This window comes from Canis lupus, chromosome X, assembly GCF_003254725.2.
Source record: "Canis lupus dingo isolate Sandy chromosome X, ASM325472v2, whole genome shotgun sequence".
NCBI classification, from domain to species: domain Eukaryota; kingdom Metazoa; phylum Chordata; class Mammalia; order Carnivora; family Canidae; genus Canis; species Canis lupus.
The window spans coordinates 101,753,861-101,775,633 of NC_064281.1; the positions used below are offsets into that span (position 1 = coordinate 101,753,861).

A 21,773-nucleotide genomic window follows, 5' to 3' on the forward strand; every position below is an offset into this window, starting at 1 on the left:
ATTTTATTTTTAAGTCATCTCTGTACCCAATGTGGGCCTCGAACTCACCACCCTGAGATCAAGAGTCACGTGCTCTACTGATAGAGCCAGCCAGGGATTCCCTTAATATATTATTTCTGAGGTGTCCTGGCTTAGAGTCTAGAGGAAGGGAAACAAAGCATTTCTGCTCAGTTGCTCATGACAGCTTTTTGGTCACTAAGGGATTCCTCATGAGAACTAAGCTCCATGCTTAGTTTTTCACCATATAAGTCTTTTTTTTTTTTTTTAAAGTAAACTCTGTCCCCACCGTGGGGCCTGAACTCACATCTCCAAGATCAAGAGTCACATGCCCTACTGACTGAGGCAGCCAGGTGTCCTTTACCACATAAATCTTAATCAAACTCTTTCTACAGATCCTGGCAAATGCACCTCTGGAATTTGTGAGAGCCCCACAAAGTATGGGATATAAGACAAGAGAAGAGGTGGCTCAGTCAGTTAAGCGTCTGCCTTCAGCTCAGGTCTTGGTCCCAGGATCCTGGGATCGAGCCCTGCATTGGGGGTCCTGCTCAGCAGGGGAGTCCGTTTCTCCCTCTTTATCTGCCTCTACTCTCTGTGTGCACACTCTCTCTTTCTAAAATAAATAAAATCTTTTAAAAAAAGACCAGAGAAAGAAAAATCGAGGTCACTGCCCAGTACTCACCCTTTCTGCCAAGAGCGCAGGCGAGTTCGCTACCAAGGAAGCCCCCACCGATTATCGTAATTGACTTGACTTCCCGGGAAATCTTCTCTAAGGTTCTAAAGTCTCCAATCTGCAGGATCACACCAGTTTAGTCCACTGATTTCCCAAAGGGGCATAGGATAATACCAAGAAATATTTTCTGCTAAATCTTTGATATGTAATTTGCACATAAAATTATCTCCTTGTATGAAGTTAACACAATTATATAGCCTCTGTTATTGATGTAAATATCTCTCTCCATTGTAATATTCCTTCTAGCATCAGTTGATTCTCAACTGGGGGCAGTCTCGCCCCCTCTCCCTCACAGGACATTTGGCAATTTCTGGAGACATTTTTGGTTGTCACAACTGGGGGTGAGGAAGTGCTCCTTGTAGCTAGCAGGTGGAGGCTAGGGATGCTGCTAAATATCCTACATGCACAGGGCAGCTCCTCACAACAAAGTTATCTGGCCCCAAATGTCAATGATGCAAAGGATGATAAACCTTATTCTATCAAAAATTTAAAAGATGAAACCAATCTTTTCAAATGTCTGTAAGAGTGGCTGGAAAATTTCAGCAGGTGTCATGAGTAAAAGCACAGTGTTAAGAAGCAAAGCCGCCTCTTCCTTTTTCACTTAGGTACTTGAGTTTTCTCCTCAAAGTCTCCACAGTAGCATTTGCAATGTAAAATGCCAAGAGGCTATAAGGAGTTTCAATGACTCAAATACATCAGGAAAAAACCCACTATGGAGGGGCAATTGGGAGGATCTAGAGCAAGCAATAAAAACACTAAATGTATTTTTCACCCAGGAGCTGAAAACTCTTGAGTGAGATATTTGAGGTGCAGGGAGAGGCATTGACTTGCTCAAGACCAGATAACAAGTCTATAGAAGAGCCGTAAATAGAATTCCCATCTCCCAATTTCTAGGTGATCACTTGGGGATCATAAGATTATGCCACCTCTTCAAAAACCAACACATTGAAGGCACTAAAGCAATTACCTTTCTGAAAAGTGTTGTTCTACTCTTTACCTCCGCTCCAGCCCTATCAATGGCAGACAGACTTCTTGGAGTGCCTCCTGGAAATAGGAGGAAAACCCTTTAGCCCAACAAGCGGGAAGCTAGTTCAAACGACCCCCCCCCCCACACACACAAAGGTAACACAGTGGCAAGCATGGTCCTTGCTGGTGTCGCCTAAGCATCCACAGGGCGGGGAGGCTTTGTTTCCTTTTCCCTGTCCTCCCAGCAGGCTTCTGTCAATTTCTTTTGAGAAGCCATTTCGAAGTCTCTCTACAAAAGGGCCCATCCTCCCCTGAGATGGCCACAAGGCCTCAATTTTTGCTTCCCCAACCCCTTCTAGGGGTGTCACCAGAAAGCATGCTATGTTGGTTTAAGCGACTGCTTCAGTCTCCTTTCTTGATTTCTGGTTGGAATCCCGGCAATGAAGCCATGAAGCTGTGTCACTTCCGGGGCACAGGGCAGAGAGGAGAGGGCGAGGGCTAAATGGCGAGAGGGGAAAAAAAAGGCCATCCTCTTCCGTACGCATCTGTGCCCTTACTGGAAGGAAGAGTAAGGATAGTCCAGAAGGATTGCTGATAAGATCCCTGTAGTTAGCTGGGCTTTGCACCAAAAGAAGACACCCATTTCAGAAAGATTGGGTTTTGGTTTTCTTAAGATTAAGTAATGCCTGCTACATTAAAACTCGAATGAGTCCTACCAGGGAAGGAATTCGTCTCGAGAGACACTCACCTGTTGCAATCAAGCACTTTTCATAGGTTATCTGAGAGCCATCATTAAGTTTCACCATGTTGCCTCTCACATCAAGATGCACTACCTGGGTCATTCACAGAAAGATGGAGAGATGAGTTAGCTTAAAACTCTTTTTATATGGAGACATAATTCACATAACATTAAAGTTACCATGTTAAAGCAATTCAGTGGTTTTTGGTATATTCATAAGGGTGTGCAGCCACCACCACTATAATTAGAGATCATTTCTATTACCTCCAAAAGGAACCCTTGTACCTTTCAGCCATCAGCCCAGCAAGAAGAATTTGTTCTTGACCTAAGGTGATCCTTAAGAAGCAGGCTCCCTGCAGGGAGCTTGATATACGACTTGATCCTGGAACCATGGACTGAGCCAAAGGCAGATGCTCAACCACTTAACCACCCAGGCGTCCCAAGTAGTCATAGTTTCTTAAAGCAGCCAACATGAAAACAAATCCCCATAGTCCCCAAAGTCCCTTCCCAATCTGTGGAAATGGCAAACAGAGACAGACTTTCACTTGGCTTATTTAGAAACCTTATTTGTTAATAACGTTCCCATATCCTCAACATTTTTACAAGATGTTCAGTTTAACTCTTACCCTTCCCTCAAACTCAGCACTCCCACCAAGGATGGCTCACATGTAGAGGCTGCTCATTCATGCACACTTGTCCCCCATCACACCCAGGGGTGTGGGTACTGGCTGCTGCCTCCAAATTCTTGCACCCTCATGCCCCTCTGAGAAGCATCAACCTGCATCCTACTAATCACTGTTATCCAGCCATCTCCCGGTCACTCCTCATTCACTGAAGACGTTGGAACCTGGCTCATGCTTTTCCTCTGAACCACACCCAGAATCCCATCTCTTCAAGCTGTACTTCTACCTTGAATAGCCCATTTTGGGGTCACAATTTTCCATTCTTCCAGCTTTTTTTCAGTTCCGCTGTCACCTGTACTTGTTTTGATTTTCTCTGCTTACCCAGTGGGCTGGCTGTTCCATTCCAAGTAATCTGGGCCCATGCTAAATCACCTGAACTGTTCTTCTGCCACCACCTATAATTTCCTTGCACCCTACTCTTTCTTACGGTGAAAAGACTGAGATCTGGAGTCAGAGAGACTAGAGATTCAGTCTCTACTACCCTTCCTACTAGCTGCGAGGCCATTCATTCAAGACATACTTATTAAGCACTATGTCAGGAACTGAGGTAAGTGTTGGGGACACAATGGTGAAAAAAACATACATTCCCTGTCTCCAGAGTCTGGTAGCCAAGGCAGACAATTTAACAAATACTATAATCAAGAGTGAGAAATGCTCTGGTAAGGGTAGTACAGGTAGTTTTAGAAACATGGGATAGGTGCCCTCAGTTGAGCTTTCTGGAGGCAATGACATACACTGAATGACATAAATAATAGGATGGGTGACATAAATGACATGAAATGATTAGATGGGTGAGTAGCTTCTACAGCCACCTTTGGTTTGTCCTTGGGTAAGCTCTCTCTTCAACCCAACCTTACTAACTCAACCATCACGCTGCTCACTCTCAGACAACCAACCACCTGGTATCCTACTTTATTATAAGAACAAGTGAAGCCATTAAATATGATCTTGCTTGGCTTCCCACCTCCCAAGCCCTAAAGAAAAACTTACTTACTTCCTTCCAGCTTCTGGGATGAGGTGTCCTTTCTGTGCTGTTTCTGTGCCTGACACCCATCCCCCTCCCTTCTCACCTAGAATCATCTCCTGGTAGTTACCACTCATTCCCCCTTTCTCTGTGGCTCATTAACACACTTACCTCTTTCTCATCCTCAGGGTCACACCTCTGACTCTATGTCCTCCTCAAGCTCCGACTAACTGCTGTCTTTCTTTCCTCATTTAAACTTTTTGAGGGGGTACTTTAGCCTCTTTTCTGACTTCATGATGACATCTGAGCCACTAAGTCTTTATGGCTCATTTTACAGTTCTTTTCCTGCCAGACCTCTTTGCTGCAAGGAGGACTCTTTCTAACCTCGCTAAGCCCCTGTCCTGGTCTTTCCTCCTTTAACTTCTTTCCTAGTTTCCTCTATGGTCTCTTCTTCAGCCTGCCTCTAAAAGTTGGGTTCCCCCGGGTTCCATCCTTGCCCCACTCCCCTCTGACTGCAAAATTCTCCACAGGAGCTCTCATCCACTCTCATGGTTTCAATTCCTACACATACGTAGATGATTCCCAAATCTCTGAGCCCAGACCCCTTGTCTGAGAGTCATTATCACATAACCAACTTCCCACAGGCCATCTCCACAGAAATATTCCATTTCATATCCAACGCTCCAAAACTAAATTTTCTTTCCCCCTTAAACTAGGTCTTTTTGTAATGTCTCTCTCAGCTGGGGCTACACCACCATCTACTACACAAGCTGGAAATCAGAAAGGCAAGTTTGCTCCCTCCCTCTCCCTCATATTCCACCTTCAATCTATCACCACAGCCCATCAAGGCTGCCTTCTAAGTATGTCTCCACTGTCTCCCACTCCGTCATTTCTCTATCAGGAAGTTATCCCATGGTGTTATTATGAGCTTGGGCTCTGGAGTCAGAATTCTGGAGTCAGACAGATCTGGGCTCAAATTCTGCCTCTACCATGTATTAGCTGTATGATATTGGGCAAGTTAGTTGACTTTTTTTTTTTTTTTTAGTAGGCTTCATGCCCAGCGTGGAGCCCAATGTAGGGCCTGAACTCAAACCCTGACTGAGATCACGACCTGGGCTGAGATCAAGAGTCAGACGCTTAACTGACTGAGCCACCCAGGAGTCCCACAGTTAACCTCTTCTTTTTTTGTTTTTGTTTTTGTTTTTTTTTTTTTGTTTTTAGTTAACCTTTTCTTAATCTCAATTTCTCTCTATATAAAATGGCAACAATAATAGTACCTGACAAGAGTATTATGAGAAAATGAGAACGCTCATAAAGCATTTTAAAATTGTACTTACTACTGCTACTACTACTTCTTAATCATCCTTGCCACTACTGCCCTAATTCGGGTTCCCATCGTCTCTCACCTGGATTATTGCAATAGTCTTCAAAATGGTCTCCCTCTAGTCTTGTCCCCCTGAAATCCATCCTCCTCAGAGGCAACAGAGGGAATGCTTAAAATTCAATCTGCTTTATAACCTTATCTAAAACCCAATAGCCCCTTGGTGCCCACAGGATAAAGCTCAAGTTCTCCTCCATGACAGAGTTCTCCATGGTCAGGCCCCTGTGCAACTTCTTGGTTTCATCTCTTGCTGTTCTTTAGCCTACACTTTCTGCTCTGTCAGTAGCTAGCTGTTTGTTGCCCTGTACGAAAGGTGCTTTTTCATACCCTTGTACCTTTGCTTATGCTGTCTTTTACTTGAACTCTCTTCACTTATCAGTAATCTGGTCAATTCTTCATTACATAAAATTTCCCATTCTATCAGACCTCTTCCTCCAGGAAGCCTTTCCTGAAATCACAATACTGGGCATGTTTCCCAATGATTCCCACAACACATTATGCCTGTCTTTCTTACCCCACATCTATGTGTTATGATTGTCTGTTCATGTTTTTCCTTAAATACTGTTAAGCTGGGAGACACCTTGGTAGCTCAGCTGTTGGGAGTCTGCCTTTGGCTCAGGGTGTGATCCTGGATCTGGGGATCAAGTCCCACATTGGGCTCCCTATGAGGAGCCTGCTTCTCCCTCTGTCTATGTCTCTGCCTCTCTCTCTGTGTCTCTCATGAATAAATAAATAAGATCTTGAAAAAAATACTGTCAGGCCAGGCACCTAGGTGGTTCAGTTGGTTAAGCGTCTGCCTTCAGCATGGGTCATGATCCTGGGATCAAGCCCCAAATCAGGCTCTCTGCTCAGTCAGGAGTTTGCTTTTCCCTCTCCTTCTCCCTCTGCCTTTCCCCACTACCACTCATGCGCTCTCTCTCTCTCTCTCTTTCAAATAAAAAAAAAATAAAAAAATAAAAATAAAATAAAATAAAATAAATAAAATAAAATAAAATAAAAAAATAAAATAAAATAAAATAAATAAAATAAAATAAAATAAAATAAAATACTGTTAGGCCCTAGAGGGTAGGGCCTGTGTGTTATTTACACACAGAGGATACTTAATACCTAACGCCTCATTACCAGCTTATCCATAAACCTATATCCACCTCCTCTGCTTAAGTCTCCTTATAGAAGTGGGCTTATCCCTAGCAAAGATCAATCCCTCCACTTGTGCTCTGGATCCCATCTACTCTGGACTTTGCTCCTTCTGATAACCCTTCCCTCTCTACTGGAACATTGCCATTAGTTTACAAACACTTTCTAGTACCTCACATTAACAAAAATGAAACATAACACAACAAAATACCCTCCCTGGACCCCACAAATGCCCTCCAATAACTGCCCCCATTACTCAGGCACTAGTTTTTGTAAAGTCTAATGATATTTCCCATGCTGACCTAATGCTTATTTTACTATCTTGAATAATATAGTCTCTTGTCATCAATAATCTCAAAGAAATGTTAGTGTGGAAAGTAGAAAGAAGAAAGAAGGGCAGAGGAGCAAATCTGCAGAGGGTACAGCTTCAGGGCCACTGTCTTCCATGGTTTGACTTCTCTTGGAAAGTTGACATGTGACTCTAGGCTTTAAGATTAGCACTTCCCCCAGGAAGAAACACTAAGCAGTGAAGATTGGCAATATTAAACCTAAAATGACTCCATTCTTCTTCGATGAACTACAATGGCAGGACAGACTTAAACAAAAGTGGGAATACAGGTCACCATACTTGCTGCCCACATGGCGCTTGACAAGGGAAGCAGTCTACTAGCTCACCTTCTTCCCGGTGAGGACAGCCACACCACCATTCTCAATGTGAGGCAGGTCCTGAGCAGCGACGTAGAAAGATGGTGGCTGGAAATATATGCTGTGCAGAGAAGAGAGATAAAATGCTATAAGCACTTGGAAAATGTTATAGCAGTTCCCCCATAGCTTTAGTAAAACTGTTGCAATCATGAAAAACTTTTAGGAACATTTTCCAGAGTAAAGTTTCCAAGGCTGCTTTATCTTGGTCATGACTTATTTACACAGAGGTATTTCAGACCAGTGGTTCTCAGCTGGGGGCAATTTGGCAAGGTCTGGAAACATTTCTGGCTGTAACAGCAAAGGGGAGGGAGGCTTCTGCTATCTAGTGGACAGAGGCCAGGGATGCTATGAAACATCTTACAATGCACAGAGCAGCCCTCACAACAAAGAATTATCCAGCCCTAAATGCCAATAGTGCCAAGGTTGAGAAACTCTGCTCTGGATTTAGGTTCATTTCAAAACTAGACGAAGAAAGGGCCCCTGGTGTGGCTCAGTCATTTGAATGTCTGCCTCTTGGCTTTGGCTCAGGTCATGATCTCAGAATAATGAGATCAAGCCCTGCATCAGGCTCTGTGCTCAGTAGGGAGTCTGTTTGAGATTCTCTCTCTCTCCTCTCTCTCTCTTAAATAAATCTTCAAAAACAAAACAAAACAAAACAAAAACAAAACAAAATTAGAACAAGAAGACCACCCAAAGAGACCACCCATTCACACCTCCACCCAAATGTGTGTCCAGAATGGTGCTGGTCAATGGACAGCTAGGTAGGTCTAGCTCCCGAGAAGATTTTGCCTTAAATAGTAGACATTACCTATGAAGTATTATTTAAGGGATGGCTAACATAACTGACAGTATGCATCCTGCTTGACAATAGAAGATGATAATGGGGGTGAGGGGGATGGGCAGAGTTGTACAACTTAGTCCAGTATCAAAAGTATCACTAGTGAGAAAAAACGGACCCAAAACATGGTACTGGAATCAAGAGATCCATGGAGTCCTTTAGAAGGAAAACGCTTCTGGACTTGTATTTCCAAGTCTTCTGTGCAAATGTTTTAATAAAGAGTTTCTTCCTTACAGTGTTCCCACTTTATTCCTGCAATTCTGAATGCCTGCTAGGGTGTCAAAGAAAATGCCAGAGAACAGTGTCTTTTCTTTTGCCTTCATGGGAGACACCTCAGCAAGTGGAAATGACAACACAGGCCAAGTTGATCTTCACAGCAGAGGTCCTGGAAATAGGAGCATTCGTACTTCAGAGGCCAACATTACAGCTTTACTTGTTGGCAGATCTGGTAACAGAATCCAGGACTCCTGCCACGGGAGCCTGCTGCCTCTAAGTTGTACCAAGTGTATACCCCAGCAGACTCCAGTGTGCAGCCAAGACATCTCTCCTATGCACTGTACACAGTCTGTAAAATCCTGACTGATCCCCTGTGCTTAGATGAAGTTGCTAGTCAGGCCCATTTTATTTAAGTGAACACACCTTCTCTCTTTTCCATTCCACTGTCTGAATCGCAGCGTCTTTGTGACATTTGGATCATCTGAAAACCACAGCTCTTTTGAAAGAGGAGGTCGCATGTATGGCAGCTCAGGATCTTCAGACACAATCAGTACCTTCAGTGTAAAATAATGATACTTATTATGGCCAAGTCACTTAAGAGGCAGATGTCAAAGGTTTTACACTGGCCAAGTGCTTGCAGACTATACCCTCCGTGCCAAGCAAAGTAGTGTGTGCCTTACCCTGGCCCCAGGATCCCGAGCCCGGATGGATCTGGCTGCAGCAAAAGCAGCAGTGCCTCCACCGATGAGCAGGAATGGAACATGACTTGGTACCCTGACTTGAGGAACTGGTTCTCCTTCTGGAGCTGTTAGCAACAGATCAGACACAGTGAATTTTCTTAAAATCTCAGATGACTCCTTAACACTATTTAAAGTTTATTTATTTACTTTTTTAGTAATCTCTTCACCCAACATGGGCTCGAACTCATGACTCCAAGATCAAGAGTTGCAGGCTCCTCTGACTGAGCCACCCAGGTACCTCTCCTTGCTGCTATTAAAAAAAAAATCACCTTTCACTTATTTCAATCCTTTACACAAAGCTAATAAAACACTGTACCTATATTAATCTTGGCAAATTCACAGGAGCCTGATGGGACAAGAAAAGCACATATCTTTTTCATTTCATAAGTAAAAAATATCCCCCAAAGAGGTGAATGATTTGGCCAATGTCATTCATTCATTAAGTCTTCACAATTAGAACCTAGCTTAAATATCTATTTCTAAAATATGTCAGGAAGTATGTATCAGAAAGCTTCTGCTCTTTCCATTAACTTCCTAATGACCAACAGGAAAATATTAAGCTCAGTTTCACATTTTGTTAGCAGTAAGGGGGGAAAACCCAGCAAGTCAACTGGGGATGATTATACGATGTTCAAGAAAAAGGAGTTATTCTGAAGAAAGCAATGTAAATTGCCCACCTAGAGTTGTGGGGCTTATTCAAGGATTAAAACATTCCTCTCTCTGAAAAATTAAGCCAGTCATGGGGATGGAAGAGGATGGTTAGGGCTATTTGCTTTAGGAAAACAAATATATTTTTAACAACTTGAAACTCCAAGGACTCTAAAGCAGAACAAAACAGACCAAAATAATTTCTTCATTGAAAAAAGGCCTTCATGTCTTTCCCAACAATTTTCTTCACCAAGCTTGCCTTTTGAATTTAAAGTTTGCATTTTAAGAGTCTAATATAGAAAACCAACCAATCATAATCATCATTAATGACTATTCTCAAACCCAAATTCCAGTCAAATACCTTAATAAATTGCTCCCAGGCGTGGGGTAATTCCATAGTTTCTAGAGCTTACAATCTCACAGAATCATTGTGTAAGACATCCGCAAAGCATAGCACCCAAACTGTTTTTAACTTGCCCCTCAAATACTGAGTCTCAAGTAATACTCACCAGGTGACGTGGCCCTTTTCTGTTTCTCTTCTGGTGTTAGCCCTAACCCTGACATTCTTTCATCATATCTTTTTTGATCATCCTTTATAGTCTTGTAGGCCTGCAGATCCAAACATGGAGAAAATTTCATCATAGAGCTAGCTCGTATCATAAGTAATATCATTATCTTTCAATTAAATGAGAAGCTTTTGTCTAATGAAGTTTTTCTATGTTAAAATCACTAAGGCAAAATTATTTTCTCAAGAAAAAAATAATCGGTATATACACACTTGGTCTAGAAAGAATAAAGGTATGCAGATAAAAAGGTTCCAGTTTCAAATTTCCTTAAGCTACATGTAAAGAATTTTCCTTATATTTAAGTCTGAAGGTATAGCTAAAGAAAAAAAAAGAAAATCATTTTATACTAGAAGAATAAAGGACTAAACTTCATTGGATTTTAAAGTTTTATCTATTTATTCAAAAGAGAGAAAGAGAGAGCAAAAAAAAAAAAAAAACGAGCAGGGGGAGGTGCAAAGGGAGAGGGAGAAGCAGACTCCTTGCTGAGCGAGGAGCCTGATGTGGGGCTTGATCCCAGGATCCCAAGATTGTGACCTGAAGATAGTCGCTTAACTGACTGAGCCACCCAGGTGCCCCAGGGTTAAATTTTATAAAAAGGAGGTTTGGATCATGCTGGAAATCATGCTGTGAAATCAAGCTATACAGTTCTGGATAGGAAACTGGGACATTATGTTTTCCTAGTAGATGTCCAAAGTTTTGCTGGGTACTCCGCTGCTGTCCTGAAACATGATTGCCTATATCCTAGTCTCATAGAATAACTCATCTTTCCCTTAACGGTCTATCCTTCTTCTGACACTTACTGATATTTACCAAGTGTCAGACACCTTCCTTAATCACCTATTTCAAATCTACTATCTTCTCTAGCTGTTCAACTTGAAGATAGGTCCCTTAGCATTATGACTAGTTTTTTTTTAAGACTTTATTTATTTATTTATTTGTTTGTTTGTTTGTTTATGAGAGAGAGAGAGAGAGAGAGAGAGAGAGAGAAAGAAAGAAAGAAAGAAAGAAAGAAAGAAAGAAAGAAAGAAAGAAAGAAAGAGGCAGAGACACAGGCAGAGGGAGAAGCAGGCTCCATGCAGGGAACCCGATGTGGGACTCCATCCTGGGTCTCCAGGATCATGCTCTGGGCCGAAGTCGGCACTAAACCACTGAACCACCCAGGCTGCCCATAATTTTGTTTTGTTTTGTTTTGTTTTAAAACATATAGCATTGGAGTTTTTTGGAGATTTAAAAAATATGGGCAAGAATGACTTGTTTTAGTTACAACACTTTTGCTCTTTTGTACCCCAAAGGCTTAACAAGACAGAAAATTAAGGCACTGATGTCAACTGAAATCCCAGATCATTAATTAATCAAAGGAGAAAGTAAGGACATAAAACCTGTTTGAAGAATATTTCTATGAGCCCTTTACAGAGCAGCCTGTTAGGCAGTGGGCTCTAATGAGGAACCTGGACCCTGAGACCTGGACTTAACATTTATCAGCCTGGAAATATCTAACATATAATATGAATGGATTAGAAAATTAAGCACTGAGGTGCTTGGGTGGCTCAGTCAGTTAAGTGTCTGCCTTCAGCTCAGGTCATGATCCCGGGGTCCTGGGATCGAGCCCCATGTCAGCTCCCTGCTCAGCGGAGAGCCTGCTTCTCCCTCTTCCTCTGCTGCTCCCCTTGCTTATGCTCTCTCTGTCAAATAAATAAATAAAATCTTAAAAAAAGAAAATTAAGTACTGTACATTAAAAGTGAATGGCTATTCCTTGAATTCACCACTAAATTCATAAAATTAATAAACTGTATTCAACTGATATCTATTTCAGGAAGAAAGCTTTTACCTTGCCATCAGATACTACACACGAACCCAGTATTTATCCATACCTAAAAAATTTTCTTTTAAGAAAGGAAATTTGACCTAAACAGATGGCTTAAGCTGGTCAACATGAGTGAACAGAGAAATAAACTGGGGTCATGTTCAGACAGAGATATCCAAAAATAGCCTAGGCTCTCTTACACCTCCTAATGCCTTCACACGTGAAGGGTAAAGCAGACCAAGAAATACCTTGAGGTTTAGTGGAGAAAGGACAAAAATGAGGTTTGTCGTATATTTCTATACATATATATTTATGTATCTAGCTTTTAAGTAAATATTCTGATATGAAACTGTTTATAGACATACTAAATAAAAACTTACTTTTCCCCCCAATTTGCACAGATTTCCAGTTGGTGACATGAATACATGTCAGATTAAGAAAAACTACAAATCTGTGAAAAATATCACTGGACACAACTTTTCTAAACAGATTTATATGGTGGTGTTTATCTGCCATGAAGAAATTTGAAAGGAAAAAGGTCATTTTGTGAGGCAGTTGGACAACAAGTTGGACAAAGGGCCCCAACTCTAAATCTCATTAAAAAGTTTAAAGGCCACATAGGTCTGCTCACTGACAAATAACAGGACTGAGGTCAGAAGATCTGCCTTCGGTCCTAGAGAAAGTCACTAGAAAGAGGAGGAGGAATGCCCACATCCATGCCAATCAGGAGTTCCTATTTGCGAACTAAGCCAAAGAAGTGCTATTCAGATCAGTGCTTTTCAAACTGAGGTTGCAACCCATTGGTGGGCTATAAAATCAATTTAGTAAGGTTATAATCAGCATTAAAAAACAAACAGAAGAGAATAAAACTATCAGAGTATATCATATATCACACCTACTAAGTATTATTTTGAATTTTGTTTGGTTTAATGTATTTGTAGTTAGATAATGGGTTGCCAGATAAAATGTAATTTTCTGTGAACTGTGGCAAATAAATGTAAAAAAATAACTGGTTTAAAGTACAGACCTCAAACAAACATTTCAGAAAAATGTCCCTTGTTCTAAGTTCCACTCCCTTGGTTTTGGAGGGTAGAGTGGGTGATAAAGAGATCCCAAGTCAGGAGTCCCTAAAGTAGTGTTTGTACTCAAATTAGGAACACTTCCTCATGTGAGAGAGAAGTTATGAAGGAATAGCACTGTGTATTGAATGTCTGTGTCTTCCTCCAATTCGTGTGTTCGAAGCCCTCTCAATGTGGTGGTATTTGGAGATGAGATATATGGGAGGTGATAAAGGTTAAATCGGGGTGGGGCCTTGATCCAATAGGGCTGGTGCTCTTATAAGAAGAAGAAGAGACTCCAGAGCTATTTCATTCTCCCTCTCCCTTCCTCCCTCCCCTATGTGAGGACACAGAAGAAGGTGGTCAAGCCAGGAACAGAGCTCTTACCAGAACCTGAGCATGCTGACACCCTGATCTTGGACTTCTGGCATCAAGACCACAAGAAAATAAATATCTCTTGTCTAAGCCACCCATTCTGTGTTCTTTTGTTATGGCAGTCAGGGCAGACTGACAAACAATAAATAACTTATGGCTACATCTCATCAAATCTGAACTCCGATTTTTAAGTTACCAGTTCTTGTGAGACTAAGAGCAATTTTGGAGGATAAAAACCTAAGTGACCTCAGATCACATTTTAAATGATGTAAAACCTAATATAAAACTTTACAGAATGGTTCAATAACAGTGGTAGGTAGACAAAAGCTTATCATTTAACCTGAAACCACTATAATCTAGCAGCTTTACTATTACCAGTGTTGGATAAACACAGAGGGCAATGAGGCATTTAAGTGAATGGCTTGAGAGGAACTTGTGCTGTGGAGGTATTTCCAAGGCGGAAGAAAGCAACAGTGACTTGTGGCTCTGACTTGTGGCCTGGCATCAAGAAATTTGCCTGGCCAGCTCTGTGAAGGCCATCCAACTCTGGTACAGCAACATAAACCAGAGGTTTAATAGGTTTCAGCTGTTACAAACATATCAGATGCAAACACTTTACACCTATTTTTGAATGAATGGGGTGGAACTGATGGCAAAAGTCAAGAGCTAGGAAATGGAAAGGTAAAGAATCAGAGGGTAGTATCTAAATTGTGAATGAGAGGCATTTACAAAAGCAGTCAACATGAACGTGTTAGCTTATACCACTTCAGCCACTAGTTTGACCAAATTAGAGATTACAAAAGGGACACTGCCAAATGAATTTACTTTGAAATAGAGGCTGGGGGTGGATGGGGAGAGTACTGTAATTCTGTGGCTTTTTGGACCTCCTCAGAAGCATTCAATAAAATGCCTTTTCACAATAAAAGTGGGGTTATTTCTGACAAAACACAAAAATTAAGTTTTACCTAGAATGATCCAAAATGGATGGCATTCAAGCTACTTTTACTTGCTTATTCAATATTTACTCTTTGAGACTATCTTGTTAGGTATGCAGCACTAAAGCACAATATAATTTAGCATCTTAAAAAAGGTTTATGAACTTGGTAAAAGTTTCAAAGGAAGGGTTAATGATGAGGTTTTAAAATAATCATTAAATGTATGGCTTTAGATATATCTGGTAGGACTTCAACAGTTTGAAAGATGAGGTCTGAGGGCTCCCTAGTGACTGACAATGTCCCTTTAATAAATACCTAGAAAGCACATGCTGTGATATTTCATTATATTCTAATGGATCAAGTTTTCATTAGTGCCATGGTCTCACCCCCCCACCCCAAAATATATTTTAGTGTAAGCATCTTACATAATAAACTCCTGCCCCAGTGACTGTTGCTCCTACAATTAAGAAGTATACTAGGCTGCTGCCATCTTTCACAGAAGCACCTGTAGACGCTAGTGATCTAGAAGGGGATCCTAGATGATCACACTGCACGACTGTAGGTAAAGATAAGGCCAAGAAAGAAACAAAAGGAAATAGAAAAAGCACTAAGCATTAATGAAGAAACATTCCACACAAAGGCAGGGAAGCATTTTTGGTTACCCTGTGCTTAAAAAAGAAAAATGTGCTGCTCCAGGACTGGAAGAGGATGTGTACTTCCTCAGAGTCTGTTATCGGCCAGAGCTCCCCTACTTCTGACTCTGGGTTGATTCACAAGTGGCAAAAACTGTCTCTTTGTGCATTTGGGAGTCAGGTCAGGGAATGACAATCTAGGTAACTTTAAGTAATTTTCATCTCCCTGTTTTTATAATCTAGTGACCAAGGAACAAAGATAATTTCACCATCTTACCAATGTGGAAAAAACATTGTAATGGCATCCAACCATTCACTCTTGGGGAGTGAAACAAACAGCTTCCTTCAATCAAGGGTATTACTAGGTGTTATCTAAGTTGGTTCACTCAACCTTACGTGATCCAATTTTAGATGATCTGCTTAGTCACAGTAAACTCTGCCAAGTTAAAAAAAAACACCCACAGAATAATTCCTCTGTGGCCAACTAAGCCAATCAGAGTTCATTTAAGGAGATATAACTGTGTTAATATTATATAGCATTTAAAACTGTATTTCTCACCTCACACAAATTCCATTCTAAAATTGTAGATCTTAGGCCAACTAACTTCCATAATTTAGTCTTTGGGTGAGATTCTTTGGGTGAGATTCAGGGATAGTTCTCCTTTTAGGAACATTTAATATTTTGGATTGAAAGCTGTTGTTGTTTTTTAATGTCTATCCCAAGCTGAGGAAGAAGTATTTGACAAATGGGTCAAAATCAAATATTGTGCTAAGGAGCTGCAATGCATTCTGACCTATTCACAGGTTAGTGTGTCATATCCAAGAAAATGGGTACAATATTGTGTATTAGTCCAATCTAAGAGAACACAGTAGCTTTCAAGTAATGAGTAAAAAGACAAGTGAAAAGAGCAAAGCTAATCAACACGAGATTAAAGTTCCGTCATTCCCAAATTGGCTCTCCCAGGATTATTAGACAGTAGGCACTTTAAAGAAGGCTCTTTGGAAATTTTTCCAAAAGGAGAAAGGGGAATTAGTTGCAAAAGTGTTAAAGCAGAGTAGTACTGAGTCTACTAATGGGAGCTGTTTGGCAGCTTCTTCACACAAGCTGCTTTTCTACTTACATATGCACCAGCTCCTATTGTTGATAAGCCCACAATAAGGACTAACACAGAATTATCGATTTTGCCCCCTGATGCACCAGAGCTAGCCATTTGTCTTGCCATCTGGAGTTCTAGAGGAACATGCCATCGCTGGAACAAGTTGCCTAAGGAACACAATTTATTAAGACACACACACACATACAAAAATAAAATAGTTAATACATGTTTATGACGAGAGGTCAGTGCATTGTACAAGTAAAGGCTTAACTGCCCAATGGGCTGCATGATGCTCACTGTTCAATGACCAAGAAAAAAATAATCAAAACTGTACAAATACTACAGGTATTATAATCTACACACTTAAATTGTTGGAGTTTTTAAATAAGAGTATAATTTAATGCTGCCAGGGAAGAAATTTATAGCTTCCAGAAAAGATAATTAAAAACAAATGGGACCTTCTCTGATTGACTTATTTCACTTGGCACTGAGGGGGCACTTGATGGGATGAGCACTGGGTGTTATTCTATATGTTGGCAAATTGAACACCAATAAAAAATAAATTTATATAAAAAAAGAAAGAAAAACAAATGGGCAGTTCATCAAAAACCCTTGTCTCTTCACATTCTCACTATAAATGAAGTAAACACAGAGAGATGACTGAATATGTACAAAAAGTTAACTGTAGGCTGCCTAGGGCATTATAACTACCACTTAAGGAGTAATTTAAATGGCTGGCTCAAACCTTGCACAAAATAATAAAGCCCTGCAACACAACCTAACCAGGACACGGTTCAGTTTTTTGTGAAAGGTGACGTGTTCTGGAAGGCAGAAATGTTAAAGCACAAAATAAGAAATAAAAGTATTTTTTAAGTGGGTATATCTTTTCCAAAGAACTAAAGAACTTCAGGTTATAAAATATTTTTAAAATATTTTTTAGAATGATGAAATTTAAAATATCAACTACTTGGCTCTTAGTCCTCCAAAATAATGCAAAAATTATGTTGATGTAAAACTCTGTACATCCATGTAATTATCTGATAATTATAACAACTCTCATACATGGAAAAAAAGGAAGGTCTCAGTACCTTCTCTGCTTATGATAGTCCTCATGTTGACTACTGACCTTGAGCAGGGGGTTGCAATTTTTTTCTGTAAAGGACCAGACAGTAAAGATTTTCAGCTTTGCAGGCCATACCGTCTCTGCTGCTGTTGCACAAAAGCAGCCACAGACAATGTATATGTGGGCACGTATGAATGGGCTCGACCATTTTCTAATAAAACTTTATGAGCACTAAAGTGTGAATTTTAAATAATTTTCATGTGTCACAAAACAGTTATTTTTAGTTTTTTTCAGCCATTTAAGAAAATGTAAAAACCAATCTTAGTTCAAGGTGCATGCATACAAAAGCATGTGGGTTGGGCCTATGGGCTGCAAATTGCCAATGTGGATCCAGAGCAGTGGTTCTAAACCTTGAGCATGCATCAGAATCCTCTGCAAGGTTTGTTAAAACACAGATGGCCAGACTCACTCCCAGAGTTTCTGAGTCAGGAGATCTAGAATGGGGCTCAAGAATTTGCATTTTAATAGGCTCCCAGGTGATGCTTATGCTGCTGGTCTGCACTTCTAGAACCAGCGGTCTAGAGGCAGATTCCTGGTCTGACCAGGCTTTTAAAGACAACAGAATGGGCACTGGTTGTAGCATCTCATAGAAGAAATATGGAGCTTCCCTCCTTGCTTCTACAATTTCAGGGCACGGAAGAGTAAAAAAAGGTCCAAATCAGGTCTGCAGTCTCTTACCTGAAATCCTTAGGAACATATGTATTCCAGAACTCAGAACTGTTTAAGTATACAGCATATATATCATACAGTAAATAACGCCCAGCACAGAAAGGGGCAGCAACTCACAGTCACACACATTAATGTTCCATGAAAAATTTCAAAGTGGGATGAACAGAAGATTATAAGCAGCCTTTCACTCCAGTTTGGGTCAGGTTTCACTGGCAAATGAGTCATAAAAACCTGATTTTTAGTCTTATTGATTCCTGAATTATACATAAGAGACTATAAACCTACACCCTTAGAAGTGGAAATGCATTTTTCTTTACCGTTTTTATTTCTTACCTGCTTTAGAATCCTTCATCATATGAAAAAAATGGTTTATATTTGGAAATAACAAATCATGAAAATAAAAATGTGCAAGGGTAGAGAAGCGTATCTCATATGGGCAAGCTTTTGATTTTCAGAAACCCATAAAATGATTAAGCACCAGAAGTAGAAACTGACAACTCCCAGAGCTTAGTAAATGAAACTGGGTAGAAAAAAATTCCACGTGGTTTAGTTAAACAAATCTAGTTGTGTCCCCCACCTCCACCCCAAGTTTATTTACTGAAAATAAGTTGTTTAAAACAATTTCCATTTATTATCCCTCTAGAAGATCCCACATCCAGATGTAACAACGTTGTTTTAATGTGATACTAATGTGTTCACTCTGTTTTTGCTGGCTTTTCACAAACCGATAAAACAATGTAGATTTGGGAAAGTTCAGCAGTTTTTGCCTTAATTTGTCAAAAAAGACACTTAAAAGTAAATTAATTTTTAAAAAGTAAATTGGATAACATTTAAACTACTTCCTGAAAAGAAATGTAATATACTATTATTATTAACAAACCAAATTTTTACATACCTCCCAAATGACTTTAATTTTGCAAGAGTGTGGTAAGTATTGTATGGATGTTTATATTTCCCTTTCCCTCCCTCCCCCACCGCCCCTAGTTTCCTTTTACCCATAAAATTACTCCCACACCTTTCCCTCATATCTTCAAAATTTTAGGAAACTTTACATCGTGGCCAAACATGTCTTTTCACTTGTCTTGCTAAGGTGGAAAGGAAGCCAACTTACTCCTTGACTTATGGAACCAGTGTGTTTTAGATTTTCCTTGAGATTTTCTGCAATCAGACCACACAAAGCAGTAACACTTTCTTCTTCACACTCGGGATTCAATTTTTTTAATTTGATTCATTTATATTATGATTGCCATTGTAGCAATAATCAGCACCTCTATCATATAATTATTTCTTTTTAGTGGCTGGAATAATTAAGGTCTAGAATCTTAGCAAGTCTGATTAGAATACAATATTGTCTATATTCACTATATTGTTCAAGGATTTGATTCTTGAATTGTTGTTACAATTGTATTTAGTGCCTAACACACAGTAGGTGTTTGCTCAATAAATATTTGTTGAACCAATTAATGCAGGAAGGAAAGAAACTCTTTCCAATTCTACAATAAGTACTGAACAATTGATGAATTCTTTGCAAAGAAGTTTAGCCAGATCTCATATATTTCAGGTTGCTTAATAATAAATTAGTAACCTCAAATACTATAGACTAGCATTAGAATAGTACCTAAATCAGCAAGTTCATTTCTGTAGATTTCATAATCTCTTGTTTTTCCATACTCCCAGAAAGCCTTTTCCAGAAACACATCCACAAAACTGAAGCTCCTAGGGTTCTCAAATTGTTAAGAGGTCCACATGCTCTTAAGTCTTGTTTTCTGAATGTCAAACTGATTTTTCTTACATGGATAAAACACAAGACAGGACAAGCCTACACGATCTGTCCACTGTAACTAGGTACCTCTTTATAAAGAATGTAACAACTATTTCCCTTCATCAGCTCCCTCATTTTTCTTTAGCATCAACCCCTGCTGTTATTTTATTTTATTTATTTTTTATTTTTTAATTTTTATTTATTTATGATAGTCACACACACACAGAGAGAGAGAGAGAGAGGCAGAGACACAGGCAGAGGGAGAAGCAGGCTCCATGCACTGGGAGCCCGATGTGGGACTTGATCCCGGGTCTCCGGGATCGCGCCCTGGGCCAAAGGCAGGCGCCAAACCACTGCGCCACCCAGGGATCCCCCTGCTGTTATTTTAGATGAATCATAGTAGTAATAACTAGACAGTAGTGTGAACCACACTGAAGAAAGGCACCAGAGGAAAAATGATTTAGATGACAAAAAAGAAATCTCACTCTGTTCTGCAAATTCCTTCACATTACTAGGGTTCGGCCACTGAGAATCTATTACATGCTAGAGACTATCCAAAGCGCTGAGGACACAAAAATAAATGGGACATAATCTCTGGCCTCAGGTAGCGCGTGGTATAGGATGGGACAATGGCTGTCACTATTCTGAGTATCAGAAAATGGACTTAATACAAACCATGAGACTCAAGGTTGCTCAGTTTGTTTAAGCCTTAAAACAGTATTTCCCAAATTGCCTGATCATAAGAATTACATCAAGGACCTGTTAAAATATAAATTCCCAGGGCTGTCTCTAGGTCATTCCCATTCAGTAGGTTTGGGGCCAGCCCTCCACTTGTTTCACAAGATCAGACAGCTTTTGGAAACATGATCTAGAAAAAAAGTTACACTATGCAGCAACTCCCTTAAAATGTTAGAAAATATAACTTATTAACTGGATGCAGAAAAGGCTGACTTTCCACAGATTTTTCTCCTGGAAAGCTTTGCCTCAGCAGAAAAAGTGGGGAAAGGCTCAACTTCTAGGCTTCTAGGCTTTGGGGGAAAAAAAGTATCATTTGCCAGTTCTCAGAAAGTCTGGATCCTTGCCCACAAGGAGTCCAGCTTCCTTTTTAAGGAGGTGAGAAGGATTCCGAATAGAGAAAAATGTTCAAACATTTGACCCTCAGGTCAGGGGTCGGTGATCACTTTGATCACATGGGCAGCACAATGTTTGGTAACCAAATAAGATACTACAGAATAGAAGATATCTATTACCTAACCTATCGGCTCCTCAGTGCCAAATGCAGGCATAAAATAGTCACAATTAATTGCCTTCAATCGGTTCTGGAAAGAGCTAGAGCATCCAAATAAAATAAATAAATAATAACAATCATGGTTTTAAGGCAAAAGGCAGCATATAATGAAAATGAACCTGACAATGGTGACAGATATGGATGAGGTCACTTTAAGATGGGTGTCAAGTGGGCCGCCCAGTGGCTCAGCGGTTTAGCGCCGCCTTCAGCCCAGGGCCTGATCCTGGAGACCTGGGATTGGATCCCACTTCGGGCTCCCTGCATGGAGCCTGCTTCTCCCTCTGCCTGTGTCTCTGCCTCTCTCAATCTCTCTGTCTCATGAATAAAAAAATAAAATCTTTAAAAAAAAAAGATGGGTGTCAAGTTTGCTAACATCCTGACAAAGAATTGGGGATAGGAGGAGAAAGGAGAAAACTGAGGAGAAATGGCATATAAAAAAAGAGGGCCTCTCCTCTACCTATGCAAAAACATACGGGAGATGCTATGATGTGAAAAAGAAATCAGATTATAAACAATTAGTAATCAAGCTACAAAACAGGGCTAATTCCTACAATAACAGAATCATTTCTTTTTTAAATTGTAACCCCACCCCGCCCATTTTTAAAGGCATATGATGTTGTACTGTGGAGCTTGGCCAAAGGACAGTAAGTGTATACAAAGAGATGGATAGGTATGTCAAGAAGTCAGAATATATTCTACAGACTGCCTTTAAACAA

At 40.3% G+C, this 21,773-nt stretch overlaps 1 protein-coding gene across 2 annotated transcripts in view; it reads right to left on the reverse strand.

Moving 5' to 3' along the window:
- Positions 1-21,773, reverse strand: part of AIFM1 (apoptosis inducing factor mitochondria associated 1) — a 32,523-nt gene that overhangs the window by 8,865 nt on the left and 1,885 nt on the right. The window contains exons 2-9 of one of the 2 annotated variants that reach the window (XM_025431302.3): positions 16,240-16,382; positions 10,257-10,356; positions 9,040-9,164; positions 8,783-8,913; positions 7,276-7,366; positions 2,445-2,529; positions 1,698-1,774; positions 680-788 (exon numbers count right to left, since the gene is read on the reverse strand). In XM_025431302.3, coding sequence (XP_025287087.1) covers positions 680-788; positions 1,698-1,774; positions 2,445-2,529; positions 7,276-7,366; positions 8,783-8,913; positions 9,040-9,164; positions 10,257-10,356; positions 16,240-16,382 — 861 coding nt within the window. Of the gene's footprint in view, positions 1-679; positions 789-1,697; positions 1,775-2,444; positions 2,530-7,275; positions 7,367-8,782; positions 8,914-9,039; positions 9,165-10,256; positions 10,357-14,911; positions 15,043-16,239; positions 16,383-21,773 lie in introns of both variants that reach the window. The other variant, XM_025431303.3, reaches the window with a different exon arrangement.